This window comes from Pseudovirgaria hyperparasitica (assembly GCF_010093815.1).
Source record: "Pseudovirgaria hyperparasitica strain CBS 121739 unplaced genomic scaffold EJ05scaffold_16, whole genome shotgun sequence".
Classification (NCBI taxonomy): Eukaryota; Fungi; Ascomycota; class Dothideomycetes; order Acrospermales; family Acrospermaceae; genus Pseudovirgaria; species Pseudovirgaria hyperparasitica.
This window is the reverse complement of record NW_022985564.1, coordinates 179990-195982: the sequence shown is the minus strand read 5'-3', so window position 1 is coordinate 195982 and position 15993 is coordinate 179990. Positions and strand designations below refer to the sequence as shown.

Sequence of the window (15993 nt, the reverse complement as noted above, 5' to 3'; positions counted from 1 at the left end):
AACATATGACGCAATGTTTCATCGATATCGAACACGTGGGTTCCTCTTGGCATCCATCCTCAATTTCCAAGCACGCGACGCGCAAACGCCACTTTCCTTCGCAACTCAACCCACAATGGGCGACCTGTTAGAATATCTCACCAGCCACGAAGAAGCCTTTAAGAGTCGCAACCGACTCTCATCTCTCTACTCTGACTTCTCGCAAAGCGCAACGATCAACCCGGATGGTTACCAAGCCAACATTGTAGCATGGAAGAAAGCTCTCTCGAATGCTGCAGCGGCTGGCGCTGTTCCTTCCCAGGGTGCAGCGAATGATCTACTCAGCATAAGTACAGGTGAGCAGCTCTCAAGAGCACTGGCAAGCAAGGAATGGGGAAGACCATTGGCGCTAGGAGCGGTTATAGTACGTGAGCAAGTACACAACGCGTTCATTGCCACGGGGCTAATAGTTGCGTAGCATGAAGCGGTTACAAAGAAAGAAATGATTCCGCTGAAAGACTTCCTATCAGCAACAACGAGCATCTATCACAGGAGTTGGGCCTTGTCACCACGGCAGGCGATAGCCTGGGGGCTACGGCAACTCGGCATACTCGGTGAAGAAAGCAATTCAGAACACATAACCACAGGGAAACTCGTTATAGTAGCCAACCTCGAGGTAGATATATACAGCGCTGCTTGTACTACCTGCTCCTACCTGACAGTCCTTATAGTCTGTCGCGACCGCCATTCTCAAACATATTGATTCTAAATCCTCCATCCAGCGTATATACTCCCATGTTGGCTTCCTCTCCGAGTTCGGCAGCATTAACTCATCCACGCACTCACTTACGGCATCTGACCTCGAAGTTCTCCTTACATACCTCGCCCGCGACAAGCACGCCATAACATACAATTCCACAACCATAAAATTTGCGGCGCCCTCGTCCTTCGTCAATCCAGAGCCCATAAGCCAACAAGACACAGTCATCGCTTCCCTCCGCAGCCTTATCGACTCTCTCAATAACCAAATAACCATCCTTGGGTCCCGCATCGCATCCCTTGACTCTCAAGCCCGTGCTTCTGTTGCTTCAAAGTCACGCAATACCGCTCTCACTGCGCTTCGCTCCAAGAAACTCGCCGAAGTTACCCTCGCCCGCCGTTCTGATACGTTAGCCCAGCTTGAGCGAACATATAACTCGATCGAAGCTGCAACAGATAACGTGGAGATTGTGCGGGTGATGGAAGCAAGTGCTGGTGTATTGCGACACTTGAATAAAGCAGTTGGCGGGGCAAGCGGGGTGGAAGGCGTAGTGGACAGCTTGAGAGAGGAGATCGAAAACGTAGAGGAGATCAGTGGAATGCTGAATGAGGTTGGCGGGGCTGTGGTGGATGAGGGTGAGGTGGATGAAGAATTCGAGGCGCTTGAACGGGCGGAGTGTGAGAAGATTGAGATCGCTCAACGAGCCGAGAGGGAGAGGCAAGAAGCTATGGACGTAGAGAGAACAAGGATCCGCATGGACGAGCTGCAGAATCTCGACAAAGCTCAGAAGGATAAGGAGCAATCAGCTTCGAAGGTGTCGAGTACACCAAGTGATGATATATTGCAGAAGGGTATTGAGGGTATGGAGCAATTGTCCATATCGAGCGCGCCCGAGAATAGAATCTCAGAAGCTGACACGTTCATTACAGCGAGGGTGAAAGAGAAGGAGCCTGCGCCTACCTCATTAGCCCAGCACGAGAATGCATGACAAAGCCATGCGTATATCGACTTTGAATGAAACGTACATGCACGCCATATTTTCATGTAATTGAGCACCCAGCACATGCAAAAAGTCATACACTATGGTTTCACAGGTTTGAGAAATGGCTAACCCTCGCTCTGAACGATATAGAGGCTGTGAGTGCGATACCTGGGATGAGAACATGTCTGATCATCCTCCGCACAGTGCCTACTTGGGAGATATTTAGCTTACTCTAGCTAATTCTCCTGAGCTGCAGAAACAGTATGAGGGGCGCGTGTATCGTCCAGCCTTCTCCTAGCTTTATCAACCAGTGGCTACAACATAAAGAAGGCGTCTAAACCTGTGGCAGTTATGGGTGAGTATCTCAGTGTTGAAAAGTTTCCGAAATACCGGAAGGCTCTACAAAAGAACGTATTTTAGCTCTCCAAACAAGCTTCTTCATTTCATGGCACAAATTGATCCCGACTGAATATACTCTCTTCGTATTCAATCTTCGTAATATATTGACCAGGAACAACGACGAGGCCTACGAAGCGACTTGCCAGAGGCACCTGTGCGGTTGGATTGCCAGATTCGACGATTGCTTGACGGATGGTGGCTTCTGACGGTTGACGGTATTCGTGCGTGAGGGAGAGTATGATGTTGCGGTCCTGGTCTGTTATGAGTGCTGGTGGATCATTGTAGGGTTTGGGCTGAGGTTGGGTGATGTGACTACTTACCTTATCGGTGCATCGCAATTGTCCGATGAACATGCGGGCATCGTTGGTGTGGATACGCAAATTTTTTCCGATGAGTTGAGAGAGGTATGCGCTCGCTTGTACTTCATCCATGGTAAAGTAGGCGCTGTTTGAGGAAGCAAGTGATCGCGATGGTCTCGTTGATTAGTGATAGGGTTTTCTGAATGTCGCTGTAGGAGGGGCCCTGGAAGTGAACGCGAACAGTGGCTTCGTCAAGCACGCTAAGGTTTTACCATCTCGCGTCTTCACGTGCGTCTTCGTCCATGGATGCAATTATCTGCCCTTCCAACAATTGAGACAGATTTCTGTAACGTATTGCATTAGAATATGTCTCCCATCACATGCCATATTCAACGAAAGTGAGCAGGTCTGGAAGGAGCGATACCTTGCTGATTTCCTATCATTCCCTCAGGCCGTCAGGCAGTCCAGATACAACGAGCTGCGTCAGATGTCGTCCCCACTTATGGCGGCAAGGATGCTCCACTATCAATCCATGAGATAATGCGGGGTGGGCTGCCGTTGCCTGGTGAAACTCGCTGCGGCGGTCAGGTCACAAGGTAAGCTCTCCCACAGCTCTCAACGCCATTCCTGTGCATGTAGCTATACTCCCACTCTACCTACGCCTCCAAACAACAGCCCTCGCTCTCTACTATCCCCATTTCCCAATCAAATCTCAAACATGGTGTCGTCCGATCAAGATAACGCAGTAGTCGTCGACACGACCCCGATTTCTCCTGTGAAAGAAGGCATGCTTCGTCGGAACTCGCTCGAGAAGCACCTACAGCACAGGCCAGACCAGCAAGATCTAAAGAACAGGCATATCTTGCTAGACACGTCCGCTGCACCGTGAGTCCTTTCGTTCCTATTATCAAAACGGCTGATCTCGCGAGTTTACAAGAACCATGCTAATGCCAACTTAAATCCCAGTTCTCTTCAGTCCAAACAACAAGAGCTCGAACGCCAACGTGCCACTGACAGCCTCAAGAAAGGCCTCGCAACCCGCCCTGATCGCGAAGAACTCGTGAGCAGTATGTCACTTATCCAGCCTTGACCCCATATACTCTCATTCACTCCATACATAAAGCCCACGTACTCACAAACATCTCCTAGGAAATATCCTTCCCGATTCCACAGCCGCCGCCGGTATCCAGAGCCAACGAAAAGAGCTCGAACGTCAAATGCGCGCGGACAATCTTGAGAAAGCACTGGGTCGTCGTCCGACCGCGGATGAGTTGGTCAAAGAGGGCATCTTGACAGGTATGTGACGCTAGTATAACCAGGTAATATATAGACCTACAAGACTGACGTATACAGCTGATGAGAAGCCCACGGGTGCATGAGCCGGGTTGGAGTTTCTTTCGTCGACATGAAGGCTTTGTTTTTAACTAGGTTCTCCTTAGGCGTTATCAGGCATTAGTTGTACGGGTATGGTGGAATGCAGTAGGTTCCCAGACTACTAAGTATGATTCAATATCGCATGCTATCATCAGATACTCAAAACAGAGGGGAGCTCGAAATCCTCATAGCTTAAGTGATATGTGCTTTAGTGGAGATTCCAGTGTTTCATGAACGATATACATCACATTTATTGTGTCGGGGGCTTTACAGATGAGTATCGATCCCACGCGCCTGTGTGAGATTTTACAGCTGAATGAATACTACGCAGCCAGCCGTACCTATCTAAAACTGACTTATGTAAGTTTCATTGAACGCACAGCTGGCATACACGTTCATGGCATAATGCGCTAGAGTAGCCTCTAAATAACGCGAGCACACTGTTCACACACAGTACTCTTCAGACGGCTTTTCCATCGTTTGCAATGATGTTCTCCAACCACGCCGGCACGACAGGTTCTTCGTCCCACAAATGCTTCCAATCCAACTTCCATCCATATTTACTACTCGGAACCGCAAACACGGCACTGACAAGCCACACCGTCTCGCCGGCACTCAGGTCGCGATACAACGTGGGTAGCATCGTCCGCTGCTCCACGAGGTTTGAATTCGGATCCGCAAGACACATCCCACCATGCCGTTCGCGCTGATGAAGCTCCCGTATGCCAACAGCTCCGGAGCGTGACACACCCCAGACGGACGTCTTGTCGTACCAGTATCCGTCCTGACGCTCGTCGGACCATGGACCAAGCGTACGGCCGTCGACGGCGCGACACCCGTAGATTGCGAATGCACCTTCGGCGGATTGCAAAGCCCGGGCGGTCGTGATTCTGTGTGCACGGATATGATAGGCACTTTCAGGCTTATCGGAGGATGAGGATGGCGGGATTAGGTATGTGGTTACTTGTACGTCGCTCCAGGGTTTCATGCTACTGACTAGTACGGGGACGTCGTCGAAAGTCTCGATGGTGCTATCTCCGTCGAGCGCGCGGCGCATTTTCCATAGCTCGCCGCCGTCGTCGGAGAGCGCGAGAGACGATTCAGGGACATGCTGCTCTAATGTGTATGAGCCTGTGGGCACGGAGTAGGCGAAGGCAGACGAGTATGCGAATTTTCCATATTTGGCTTGGGGGGCTTTCAGCGCGTAGTGGCACGTCTGGCCGCTGGACAGCAGGTAGGTGTGACCTGCTGAGCGGACACAGATGTGTCGTGGATGTGGTAGAGGACGAAGGATGCGTGTTGATGCACAGGGGTGTGGCTCTTCAGGGGAGGACCAGAACGGATGTGTCGCCGGACATGCAAGCGCCGCGAAAGCAAGCATACACCAGTACGGCGAGCCAGGACTATTGTAATTCTCAAGCAGGTACATATTCGGATATGAGTAGCCGAGCGAAAGCATGCCATTGGGTTGGAAGATATCATGCTGGGTTGACCACCATCGCAGATTCCGCAGAAATATTCCTTTCACAACGCCCCAAGATAAGGGTGCAGAAAGCTCGACATCTGCAAAAGCAACAGATGACCAGAAGGCCACCATTGCCCATCGATAAGTCAAACTCCGACCGAAGGTGACTGCACGACCTTCGGGGTCAAAGTAATGGACAAAGTCTTGAGCATAAAGTCCAGCCCTTTTACGAAATTCCGTGGCTCGCTCTGGGTCACGATCTCCGGCTATTTTGGCGTACAGTAACTGCAGATATTGGATAGCAAATGAACCGGAGTAATAATCCATCTGACGATAGCCTTTTGGGCCATCGTTAGACCATCCATCACCGCGATAGTACGTATCGAGTTGCTTGATATCGGCTTCGAGACGCTCCTCCGAGTATGGAGCTTTGTTTTTAGCCAGTCCTAAGTTTGCGAAGACACGAAACCAGAGCCTGGGAGAGATCAGTCAGAATGATGACACCAGAGCCCCTTAATCAGTGAGACGCACGTCTTGTGTTCATGGCAACACATCACACGCGTACATCAACACAAGGTCTCTTCTCGACTTCGCCGCCACAAGCATTGACAGCCACTTAACCCGATTATTTATAGGTCTCATGATAGGTATCGTATAACATCGAAATCACACTTACCAGTTCGTGTTGGGCATGACCTTGGCGTTCATGCTGTCCAACCACGTGGAAACGTTGCTCTTCTGCTCAACGCTCAAAGGATCCCAAAAATCCTTGTGAGCAATGGCCAGGGTGTAACCAATTGGACACGCTTCTACCATTCGCTGATCAGTATCTTCCATCCAACCATAGAACTGCGGGCTTTTCGGGTCGGTGCCGTTAACCAGCCCATCGACGAAGCGCTGTGTGCCAGCATACTTGCTGTCTCCAGCGAGGAGAGGTGCAAGCGCCCATAATGGTCGAGCATAGCCCTCGATTTGCGCGGCTGTCTCATCGAAGCGAGTCCCTGTTGCGCCGACTTTGACGAGACCTCCCTCGTCGGAGGTACCATGAGCAAGGGGGTCGAGCAAAGAGGCCACAGCATTTACGACGTCCTGGCGTGTAACGAATGGATTCTGCGAAAATGGATGCAAGGGCCCAGAACGATTCTTGTCTGCCACAGCAGACGAGAAGGTTACAGGCGAACTGCCTAGATCTGTGATTGGAGACATAATAAGCTGACACGCATCCTTCACTCCGAGATCAACGACATAGCAATTGTTTGCATTGCCCCGAGAAACAATATGTCTAGGCTTCGATGACGAGTCCAGCGTTGCGACATGCCCTATCATCTAGGCCCGGCCCAGTACTTGAATGAGACAGCATAAGAACGATATGCGAGCCCGGGTATAATTAGGGACGGAGATCGACAGGTTGGTGAACAGGTAACGTGAAGGGATTGGATGAAAAACAGTGGGCTTCCGGCTAAAGTCATTTGCCGCCGCCGCCTCGCACAAAACACACCCGAACAACATTCTGACCTCGTTGTCCTGCATTTTCCCCACTTCGGTCTCTTTTGTACTCTCATCTGATCTGAACAGCCTCCTCTACATCGAAAGGACCATGATGCTGGGCAGGATATACCTTTTGTCTATCGCCGTTTGGAGAAGACGATAGACTCATTGCTCGGAATCTCCCACCAATATCAAACGAGCATACCTGTCAATGATAAAAATCGTAGTAAGCAGTAATTGGTTTTGGGTGTTGGAATTTCCAAGCGATACCCCGGACGCCCCACAGCCGCTAGGCAGAATAGTTCCAGCATTTGACCCACCATGCCCATGTATCGTATTTATCCATGGCTTATACTTGTTTCACTTTGAATGACTCTTTACTGACGACCCCGAGATGCTCCATAGAACAGCTGTTGAGAATCCTATGTATTCTTGAATGTGATCGATGAATCGAATGCAGACTATTGATACTGACGACGTTCTCTTGCAGATGTTGGACCTAATTTTCATAGGTCTGCTCGAAGCTGATGAAGGTTGGCATTGGAAAGGGCGTTGTTTCTGCCGCCTTGGCGGACGAAATAACCCACCTATCACTCTTCTCCACTTCAGGTAGCTTTGCTGTAACCGAATCTGGGCGTTCGTCCCACCTCATGGTGGCTGCCACTGCACTACTACAAAGCTTGTCTACCATGTCACGGGAGCGAGGTCGATCCCAGAACGATTATAATATGATATTATCCTCGCCTCGAGCCTGGAGCCGTCGACCCAGTTCTTGCTCTCCCTCATACGTGCTGGAGGCTGTTCACACACCAATCGTTGATCGCGAACCGCCGACAACATGACCCTCCTTCAAAGAATCGTCAAGAATGATTCTATGAAAGAAGACCCTCCAGAAATCTACGGATGGAGGATCTTTGTTCTGGCATTGTCCGCATGCTTTGGCGGCATGCTCTTCGGTATGGACATTGGAACTATCGGTGGTGTCCTGACGCTACCAGCATTTGAAGCGTATGTAGCACTCACTCACTCAGCATCTGTAGTACTCACTAGCACGCAGGAAGTATGGCCTTGACACACTGAGCAAAACAGCTAAAGCCGATCTCGCGTCCAACATTGCTTCGACGCTCCAAGCTGGCTGTTTCTTTGGATGCCTGGTTGCATTCTGGACGTGCGACAAATACGGTCGACGTTGGACCCTCCTGGCATCTGGAATTATTACCTGTGCCGGTGTTGTTATGCAGGCATGTGGCTTCGGCCACATTGCAGTCATGTATATTGGCCGGTAAGCACCAGCAGAAGTCTAGGTATACCAGGAACTTACTCGTTCTTAGCTTGATCGCTGGGTTTGGCGTGGGTGCCGCATCTATGGCTGTCCCTCTCTACATCTCAGAAAATGCTCCACGGGCGATCCGTGGCGGTCTGACTGGTATTTACCAGCTTTTCGTATGACCCCAGTAATTCATCATTCTCTAGAGCATCTTCTAATCATGTCAATAGATTGCGACTGGAACCATGTTGGCCTTCTGGGTGAATTATGGATGCATCTTGCATATGACAGGAAGTGCTACCTACATCGCACCTCTTACTATCCAGGCCCTGCCAGCTGTCCTACTGATCGTTACTATGTTCTTGAACAAGGAATCGCCCCGTTGGCTAGCAAAGGCTGATCGCTGGGATGAGGCTTGCAAAGTTCTCGCCCGAGTTCGACATTTGCCTACGACACATCCATACATCCAAAACGAATTGGCAGACATACAGGCTCAGCTTGACCACGAACGTATGCTTATTGGTGGTGCATCTGTCATGGATCTTCTGAGGGAGATGTGGACAATTCCTGGGAATCGAAAGCGTGCTATCATATCGATTGTTCTGATGATATGCCAACAAATGACCGGAACAAATGCGATTAGTAAGTTTCAGTCGTTTTGCACATGCATTCCAAAGATTACACAGTAGTAACATTTTCAAGATTACTATGCCCCTCAGATCTTCAAACAGCTTGGAATCGTAGGTGTGAAAACTGGTCTCTTCGCTACTGGAATCTATGGTGTCGTCAAGATGACAACTTGTGCCGCGTTTCTCCTCTTTGCTGCCGACTCTCTCGGCCGCCGAAAATCGCTCCTCTGGACATCCATTGCGCAAGGCACGGCCATGTTCTATATCGCGCTATACCTCCGCATTTCGAATCAGGTCGAAGGAGAATCCGTACCACCTGCTGGATATGTTGCACTCGTTTGCGTCTTCCTCTTTGCTGCCTTTTTCCAGTTTGGCTGGGGCCCGGTATGTTGGATCTACGTGTCAGAAATACCTGCTGCGCGACTAAGATCGCTGAATGTCGCAATTGCTGCGGCAACACAATGGCTGTTCAATTTCGTCGTTGGGCGCGCGACGCTGACCATGATGGCGACTGTGGGGAAGAACGGATATGGTACATTCTTCATCTATGGCTCATTCTGTTTCTCCATGTTTGTCTTTGTGTGGTTTTTTATTCCTGAGACGAAGGGTCTCGCGCTTGAAAGGATGGACGATCTTTTCGGTGTGACCGAATTGGTTAAGAACGTGGAAGCTGACGCTGCTGCCCGGGGTGTCGATCCGCATGACCTTTCACTCAATGAGAAGCTCGGAGCAACGAAGCATGCCGAGCGTGTCGAGGTTGTGCCCGCTAGGGGCGAGGAGAGGGCTTGAGCAGTTGACGTGTTTCATGTTACCAATCTATGTGTTGGAAGGTTTGAGAATCCGATACTGTCATTTCATAGATCATAGCGATCGTCTTGAAAACTCCGACCTTTAGCTGTAGCAAGCTGCAAGCATCGTGAACAGCTTGATACCATGTGTGATCTGAATCATATCAAACACTCGTATCATGGGCTACTCAACATTTACACAAGAAATATTGTTGTGTAGGAGAATAATTTCGTCTTAGCTATAAATCTCCAGAGGATACAGACTTTTAGAGCTGTTGCATGTTCACAATGCGGTGTGATATGTGAGGACGAAAATGAGGCCCGTGCGTTCCGGTTTCTAGCAAGTGGTTACGTTGCAAGTTGGACTCGAAGCTTCAAATTGAAGAAAGCTTCACACACATCATTGGGCAACAATGCGTCTTCTGCACTCAATAATACCGACTTTGCTAATTGCTTCAGCCCAGCGTGGACTGGCAGCTTCATCTTGGTCTTTTGAAGATGCCACCTTGACTGTGTCAGGCAAAGGCGCTGGAGTCGGTGGTGGAGCGAAGGAGAAGTAAGACTGCTCAGTACGATTAGCTCTATGAAGACCGACTGACAATGTTATGAGCAGACTGTCAGCTACCGTACCGTTGCCGAAGACGGTCGCTCTCGGAGGAAAGGACACATTGAGAATTGTTCTCACGACCACAGAGGATAAGAAGGCCAAACGCCCGCATCAGGCATTCCTTACTCTCACTGAACCATCATCTGGCCTGGAAGAGTCCTTCCCGCTCACCTTGAAAGAGAATGGAAAGGGCAAGGTCGAAGTTGTATGTTTTGATGGAACTACACCACCTAGGCCTATGCTTACAACTGGAATAGACACAAAAAGACCTGCCCACGCAACTCGTTACCTCCGCAGCTCCACTCAAGGCCTCACTGATAGTCGCGTCCTTCGGATCGAGCAAACCATACCGTTCTCCTGTCTTCACATTAGCTGTTGAGCAAGATCCGGCCGCGCCAATTACGATCCCAGAGCCACCAATCCGATATCGCGCCTTAGAAGAGATTCGTCACATCTTCCGGTCTGACCCTTCCTCCCCACCTATTATCATAACGTTAGTCTTTACAATCGCGGTCATCGCGGCTCTTCCGGCTGTTCTTGGTCTATGGCTCACTTTGGGAGGAAATGGTAGCCATTTTGGCAAAGCGATGAACGCAGCGCCAGTATCACACGCACTGTTTGTCGGATCGATTGTTGCTATGGAAGGGATATTCTTCCTCTACTATACCACGTGGAATTTGTTTCAAACTCTGCCAGCTGCGGCGGCTGTTGGTGTTGTTGCTTTCTTGAGCGGCAGCCGTGCGCTGTCGGAGGTGCAAGAACGAAGACTGGATGGTCTCAGATGAGTCCGAAGCATGGTATTGAAGACTATCAAACATTCTCTCGGCCCTAGTTTCGGGTATCAGAGTGTAGCGGAGGCTTTGTTCGAGGTGTCATATAGTGCCGGAAGGTCTTTTGTGCTGGGAAATGCCTCTATAGATATGCCATGATGGATCTGGCTATGCGCGAAGACATGTATCACCGCAGTATGTATCATAAGCCAGTGCAATATGTTACGTGTCCTGGAGCTTCTCAAGCAACTAGGCTCATGCGTTAACTCTAAAGTCATGCACTGCTAAAACGTCCATCCGGTTACAGATAAAAGTGCACCTTTGTTACAGACACCATATAACGCAATCCACCAATTGGCTCATGGAGAATTTCCTCCCCTCATCATGTTGTTTCACGATGCTCAATTTAAGGTTAATGTAAGTCTACAGTAAAACGCCCACTAGATTAGCTAGCACCTCAGCAGCGCGATCCCCGCAACCCACCGACGCGTCTTCTCGCGTCACCCAGATGCCCAAAATCTTTTACCCTTTCCCGCTCATTCGTACCACCTGTATTCACCACCAATCACCCACCATGACAGCTGAAGCTCCCCGAAAACGCGGACGGCCCAGGAAGATCGTCGCGACCACTGCGCCAGAAATATCTGTACAAGAAAACGCGCCGACAAAGGCGACGACGACCCGCACGCTTGCTACGAAAGCTACGAAAGCTTCACCGAAGAAGGCTTCGGGTAAGAATGTGAAGGCGTCGGTGAAGACGTCGGCGAAGAGCGTTGTGAAGGAACAGATATTGGAGTCCACGCCAGAGAGTACTGGAGAACCTACTGTTACAATTGTGCCGGAATGTAGTCCAGAGAGAACTCCACAATCTACTGTGGAATGTTTACCAGAAATCATAAAGGAAAGCATTGCAAAATCTGCTACAGAATCTGTTCCAAAACCTACTCCACAACCTACTCCAGAATCTATTTCAGAATTTTCTCCAAACCACAAGTTAGAATCTACTTCAGACACTCCACCGGAAGCAACTCAATTCAAAAGAACTACCGATGACACACATCTGGAAGTAGAGCTAGCTACGATCGCAGCTGCAGCACCTACCGTCGAGCCTAAAACGAGCGCAACGAGCATTGAATCCCCTACTTCCACCATCCAACCCCCGACGCAGCAAACCCCCGTGACACCCGCAACGTCCAAGATTCTGAAAGAGGTCAATGCAGCACGTGCGACTGCGGCGGAGCTCGCGAAACAGACTGTTCCCCCTCGCCATACTATTCCTCCAGTAAGAATCCCACCGACGTCTGTTGCATCCGCATCTGCGACACATCCTCCTTCGAAAAAAGTCCCTCAGTCTGCAGAACGAATCAGGGCGTTGGCACCAGCGGAAGCTTCGCGAACGTTGTCGCGAGGTGGTTTGCTCGAGGAATCGCGGAAGAAGAGTGCTGCATCTAGTGCGTCTGTGACGGCCACGGCGGGACCAAATGGGCCTGCGGCAGGGACAATAGGGGGTGCGCCTGATGCTGCGATGCGGTACAAGTCGACGTCGAGGAAGTAAGTGTGGCAGACGCAATATGAAGATGAACATGACGACGAGCCTGACGGTATTAACATTACATAGGGTATTGACGATCATGGTCGGGCTGCCACTTGTGATAGTGACGAGCTACGAGTTGTACCAAAGATGTGAGTGACCTCGTTGCATATGGTGAGAACGAGAGAGGAGCTGATGAGCTAATTTTTGATAGTGGTGCTTGGGAAGGACAGGACGCCGCTTCTGGAGGCGGCTGTGAAGCCGATGCGGGAACCGCTGGCAAAGCTGGAGGAGGAACAATGATTCGGAACGAACATAAAAGTGTGAATAACGAACATGACGCATGTCTTTAAGACATTTAGTGGAAATATGCGACATGTATCTTCTCATGTCGGATGTTGTACATATATATACATATACATAGTCATACAGGGGGCATGTCTACCAGCTCTCCTTCGCCAAATATACACACTTTTCACGACCAATTCAGGCCTCCGTCCTGACTCCTCCCAATCCCGACGAGTCCCCTATGCCGTCTTTTCAATCGCGCCCCCAGTCGGCCCCGAAACACCCACAAGTCCCTCTGCCCCCAGCCTTCCCATAACCCCCTTCTTCAACCCCAACAGCGTCTCAATATCGCTCTCTCGCTTCCCTGCTCCTCTCAACACCAACACCTGCCGTATCGTCTCGGCATCCAACAGCGTCCTGCCCGCAAACCCCTTCCTCCCAACATCCTCATGTTCTTGATCTGCAATCTCCTGGAAGCGCTTCCGGGCCGCGAGCACGATCAGCGCGGGATTCGACGCGGGCGTCGGGTATGGCGAGGGGTACTGAGGCGCGCTGTTGTAGATGTCGGAGGATGGCGAGGCATAGGATTCGGTGGGGCGTACAGGGCCGATATCGCGGAGACGCGCGGAGAGGGAAGGGTTGGAGTCTTGGGGCACGGGTTCTGAGACGGCGTTAGATGTAGGTTGGGGAGAAGTGAGAGGGAAAGGGGGGGTTATAAGGACCTGGTTGTTGGGAGTGGATGGGAGGGGCTGGTGAAGGGCGCGTCTGGGCTTGCGTCTGAGGTTGGGCTGCTGAAGCTAATGGTGGAGGACTACTTCGACTTGTCTGTGTTGCTGTGCTGGGAATGCGTGTGGGATATTGGCGGGCTGCTGAGCCAGCGCCTTTGGCAGCTTTGGAGGCGGAGGCACCCATGTGCGTCGGAGACTAGAGAGTGTGATCGGGGTGTCTGGTGCGATTGATAGGGGGTAGGACTGTGGTTGTTTTCCTTGAAGTTCGAGTTGAATTTTGCAGTTGGGTGGAGGTATCCCGAATGGATGTCTAGCGCGTCATTATTCACCCAAGCTCTCATCGCACGGCGCACGAGGAGAAACTCCAGTAGGGCTGAGCTAGTACCGCACGAGGACTAGCATCCCTTACAGATCCATCCGGCCCGCTGCCGAGACCGAACAACTGTACAACTCAATCAACTCAACTGTCTCATTTCAAACTCAAATGAGCGTATTCTGCTCAGTAATAATTATTACTTCTAGATACGCTTAGCTTTATCTCACAACATCCATGCCCCTTGGCTCCACTGGGCGCAGCTGTACAGTACCTATTCATGGCCTGATCTTACATGTACCTGACCTACTCAGCCGCCCCAAGAGTGGCAGCCACCAACCCCAGAATCCAACCAGTAGACGTTCCTCTCGCAGACTAAAAGCCCGCATATCAGCCTGATGAGTTACCCGGAGCAGCTGCTCAGATATCTGCGCCGGCACCGGGTGTTTCCAGATACGTGTCGCAAAGACGAAGTGCCGAGCAAATCAGGAAAGATTTCATGGTGAAGGGCGCTATGCTGCTGCAGGACTGGACATGATCTAAAAGACTGTGGCATTCTGTGAGGGATCAGTGGGAGCGACCTGTGAGGGCGTCTCGTGTACGGCACAGAGACAGTAAGATGCTTTTGCTACTTCGGAACAAGTGTTGTCGAACACGCATGCCTCCCGTATTCATACTCACAAGATAAGGGAGGAGAAACGAATGCATGCATGGGCCGCGCATAATCACAACCAGAACGAACAAATCTCATACCGCAGCCACCGCCAAACACTTACTCATCCCACTCAGGAATTCTATTCCAGACCTTCTCCCCACAACAAGTCCCGCAGCAAAGTCCAAGCTTACTGCCACTCACGCTGACATGTTGCCTCGAACCAACAGATCTGCTCAGGAACCATCACGCACGGATCTTTATGTGTCCAAAAATATCCCAGCAGCCGGTCTTGGCGAACACTACGACCGTGAAACGGCTAGATACGCCGCCGCCAGCACAATAATGATTATAATGATGAGGTTGTTGGTTAACACGGGCTAGGGTTTCTAAATCGGTCGCCTTACTATGGCTTTAGTGTAATGTATATAAGGTCTGGAGACATTCGGAGATGGTGATTGATAACACGCATCGTGCTTTCCTGGCTCACCATTGATTCCTTTGACTGAATATCTTCTTCCTGTCCAATACCCTTTGCAGTTATTAGCGTATCGTGATACTTTTTGCTTTCACAATGGTTCAGACAAAGGTACGTCGCGATCTGTGGGTTCTCAAGCACGCTGCGCCCGTGTTCTAGTATACATCATAACTTGTACTTTTTGGCAATCGTATTCGGACTGATTAGCTGACCTCAATTCAAGGCCCCCATTTCTCTCTTCTTCTTCGCTTCCTCTGCATTGGCATATCCAGGCATACAGCTCGATCAAGCGCATACTCACGTCGCTCGCCAGGCACCTGCCGAAGCTTACGGCGTGTGTACAGCACACAGCAATGAGCTGCTTTTGGCATGGTACTCCTCCGACTCGACGGATGGAAAATCTGCGCCATCTGATCCAGATTCCACATATACGTGCGTAACTTCGGGAAAGATCCCTGATTTTCCTGCGAAGACGCAATGGGTGAGCTTCGACGCCATGTGGGAGATCAACAAGCCTGTCATGATGATGGCTGGAACCAATGAGGAGGAGGCTGGATTCATGAAGAACGCCATCACAGAAGTGTCTCAGAAGACGCAAATTGATAAACGATTGATCCTTGCCGAGATCATGCAGGAGGTGAGTGTCTTCGTACGAGAGCCTAACTAAGACCGAGAGCTGACTTCCTGTAGTCCACTGGAAATGTACATGTTCATTGTATGACAGAAGGCTCGGGCTCGCATTGCGGTCTGATGCAGGCCGGTGATGGTTCGCAAAAATACGACCCCGCTGACCCCAACGGAAGCATCAAGGCTATGATCAAAGACGGCGTTTGTGGAATCGCAGCTGAGAAGGATCCAGGAGGTCAGGGGAAACCTGGACTGCTGCATTACTTCAACGGCGGCGCAACGCTCATGGGTTGGATTGACCAGTCCCTTTTTGGTACTCCGTACGCTGCTGCAAGAATGTACAACAGCGGATCGATCAGCAATGGAAACTTGAACATCTCTCCATTCGACCCTCACACCAGGGCATATGCCAACGATATCGCGAACAGGTTGCAAGGTTGGAATGGTGGCCGCGCGGGATGTGACAAGAGTGTACAGTGTGGCCTTCGGAGTTCGTGTGACTAGCTGGTTGAGCCGGTATGAGTGAACACGTTTGCTCTCTACTGTCAATATAGAAATTATTCATGTCT

The 15993-nt window shown here is 50.5% G+C and overlaps 9 protein-coding genes across 9 annotated transcripts; 6 read left to right on the top strand and 3 right to left on the bottom strand.

Annotated features, from left to right (window-relative positions):
• Window positions 1-115: 115 nt before the first annotated feature.
• Window positions 116-1727, top strand: EJ05DRAFT_503958 (uncharacterized protein; the record flags this gene model as incomplete). Its single annotated transcript, XM_033747496.1, has 3 exons — window positions 116-403; window positions 458-655; window positions 711-1727. 3 exons carry the CDS (start codon window positions 116-118, stop codon window positions 1725-1727), a joined length of 1503 nt encoding a protein of 500 aa, XP_033596873.1.
• Window positions 1710-2834, bottom strand: EJ05DRAFT_479409 (uncharacterized protein). Its single transcript, XM_033744668.1, has 2 exons — window positions 2441-2834; window positions 1710-2371 (listed from the first exon to the last, which is right to left on the bottom strand). The coding sequence occupies exons 1-2, from the start codon at window positions 2549-2551 to the stop codon at window positions 2165-2167; spliced, it is 318 nt and encodes a 105-aa protein (XP_033596872.1). The 5' UTR covers window positions 2552-2834; the 3' UTR covers window positions 1710-2164.
• A 165-nt stretch (window positions 2835-2999) lies between these two features.
• Window positions 3000-4026, top strand: EJ05DRAFT_140650 (RPEL repeat protein). The gene is made up of 5 exons (XM_033739230.1): window positions 3000-3015; window positions 3157-3304; window positions 3386-3486; window positions 3569-3715; window positions 3773-4026. The coding sequence occupies exons 2-5, from the start codon at window positions 3207-3209 to the stop codon at window positions 3796-3798; spliced, it is 372 nt and encodes a 123-aa protein (XP_033596871.1). The 5' UTR covers window positions 3000-3015; window positions 3157-3206; the 3' UTR covers window positions 3799-4026.
• A 6-nt stretch (window positions 4027-4032) lies between these two features.
• EJ05DRAFT_479408 (uncharacterized protein) lies at window positions 4033-6651 on the bottom strand. Its single transcript, XM_033744667.1, has 2 exons — window positions 5935-6651; window positions 4033-5733 (listed from the first exon to the last, which is right to left on the bottom strand). The coding sequence occupies exons 1-2, from the start codon at window positions 6582-6584 to the stop codon at window positions 4254-4256; spliced, it is 2130 nt and encodes a 709-aa protein (XP_033596870.1). The 5' UTR covers window positions 6585-6651; the 3' UTR covers window positions 4033-4253.
• Window positions 6652-7352: 701 nt separating this feature from the next.
• On the top strand, window positions 7353-9785 carry EJ05DRAFT_140705 (general substrate transporter). The gene is made up of 5 exons (XM_033739231.1): window positions 7353-7754; window positions 7804-8028; window positions 8078-8189; window positions 8244-8655; window positions 8716-9785. Exons 1-5 carry the CDS (start codon window positions 7585-7587, stop codon window positions 9429-9431), a joined length of 1635 nt encoding a protein of 544 aa, XP_033596869.1. The 5' UTR covers window positions 7353-7584; the 3' UTR covers window positions 9432-9785.
• A 1-nt stretch (window position 9786) lies between these two features.
• On the top strand, window positions 9787-11200 carry EJ05DRAFT_141004 (uncharacterized protein). The gene is made up of 3 exons (XM_033739234.1): window positions 9787-9986; window positions 10044-10242; window positions 10295-11200. Exons 1-3 carry the CDS (start codon window positions 9844-9846, stop codon window positions 10820-10822), a joined length of 870 nt encoding a protein of 289 aa, XP_033596868.1. The 5' UTR covers window positions 9787-9843; the 3' UTR covers window positions 10823-11200.
• On the top strand, window positions 11201-12858 carry EJ05DRAFT_140615 (uncharacterized protein). Its single transcript, XM_033739229.1, has 3 exons — window positions 11201-12358; window positions 12426-12490; window positions 12553-12858. The coding sequence occupies exons 1-3, from the start codon at window positions 11316-11318 to the stop codon at window positions 12639-12641; spliced, it is 1197 nt and encodes a 398-aa protein (XP_033596867.1). The 5' UTR covers window positions 11201-11315; the 3' UTR covers window positions 12642-12858.
• EJ05DRAFT_479405 (uncharacterized protein) lies at window positions 12704-13844 on the bottom strand. Its single transcript, XM_033744666.1, has 2 exons — window positions 13349-13844; window positions 12704-13287 (listed from the first exon to the last, which is right to left on the bottom strand). The coding sequence occupies exons 1-2, from the start codon at window positions 13536-13538 to the stop codon at window positions 12866-12868; spliced, it is 612 nt and encodes a 203-aa protein (XP_033596866.1). The 5' UTR covers window positions 13539-13844; the 3' UTR covers window positions 12704-12865.
• A 954-nt stretch (window positions 13845-14798) lies between these two features.
• Window positions 14799-15977, top strand: EJ05DRAFT_140893 (uncharacterized protein). Its single transcript, XM_033739233.1, has 3 exons — window positions 14799-14908; window positions 15111-15434; window positions 15488-15977. Exons 1-3 carry the CDS (start codon window positions 14894-14896, stop codon window positions 15926-15928), a joined length of 780 nt encoding a protein of 259 aa, XP_033596865.1. The 5' UTR covers window positions 14799-14893; the 3' UTR covers window positions 15929-15977.
• Window positions 15978-15993: the final 16 nt, after the last annotated feature.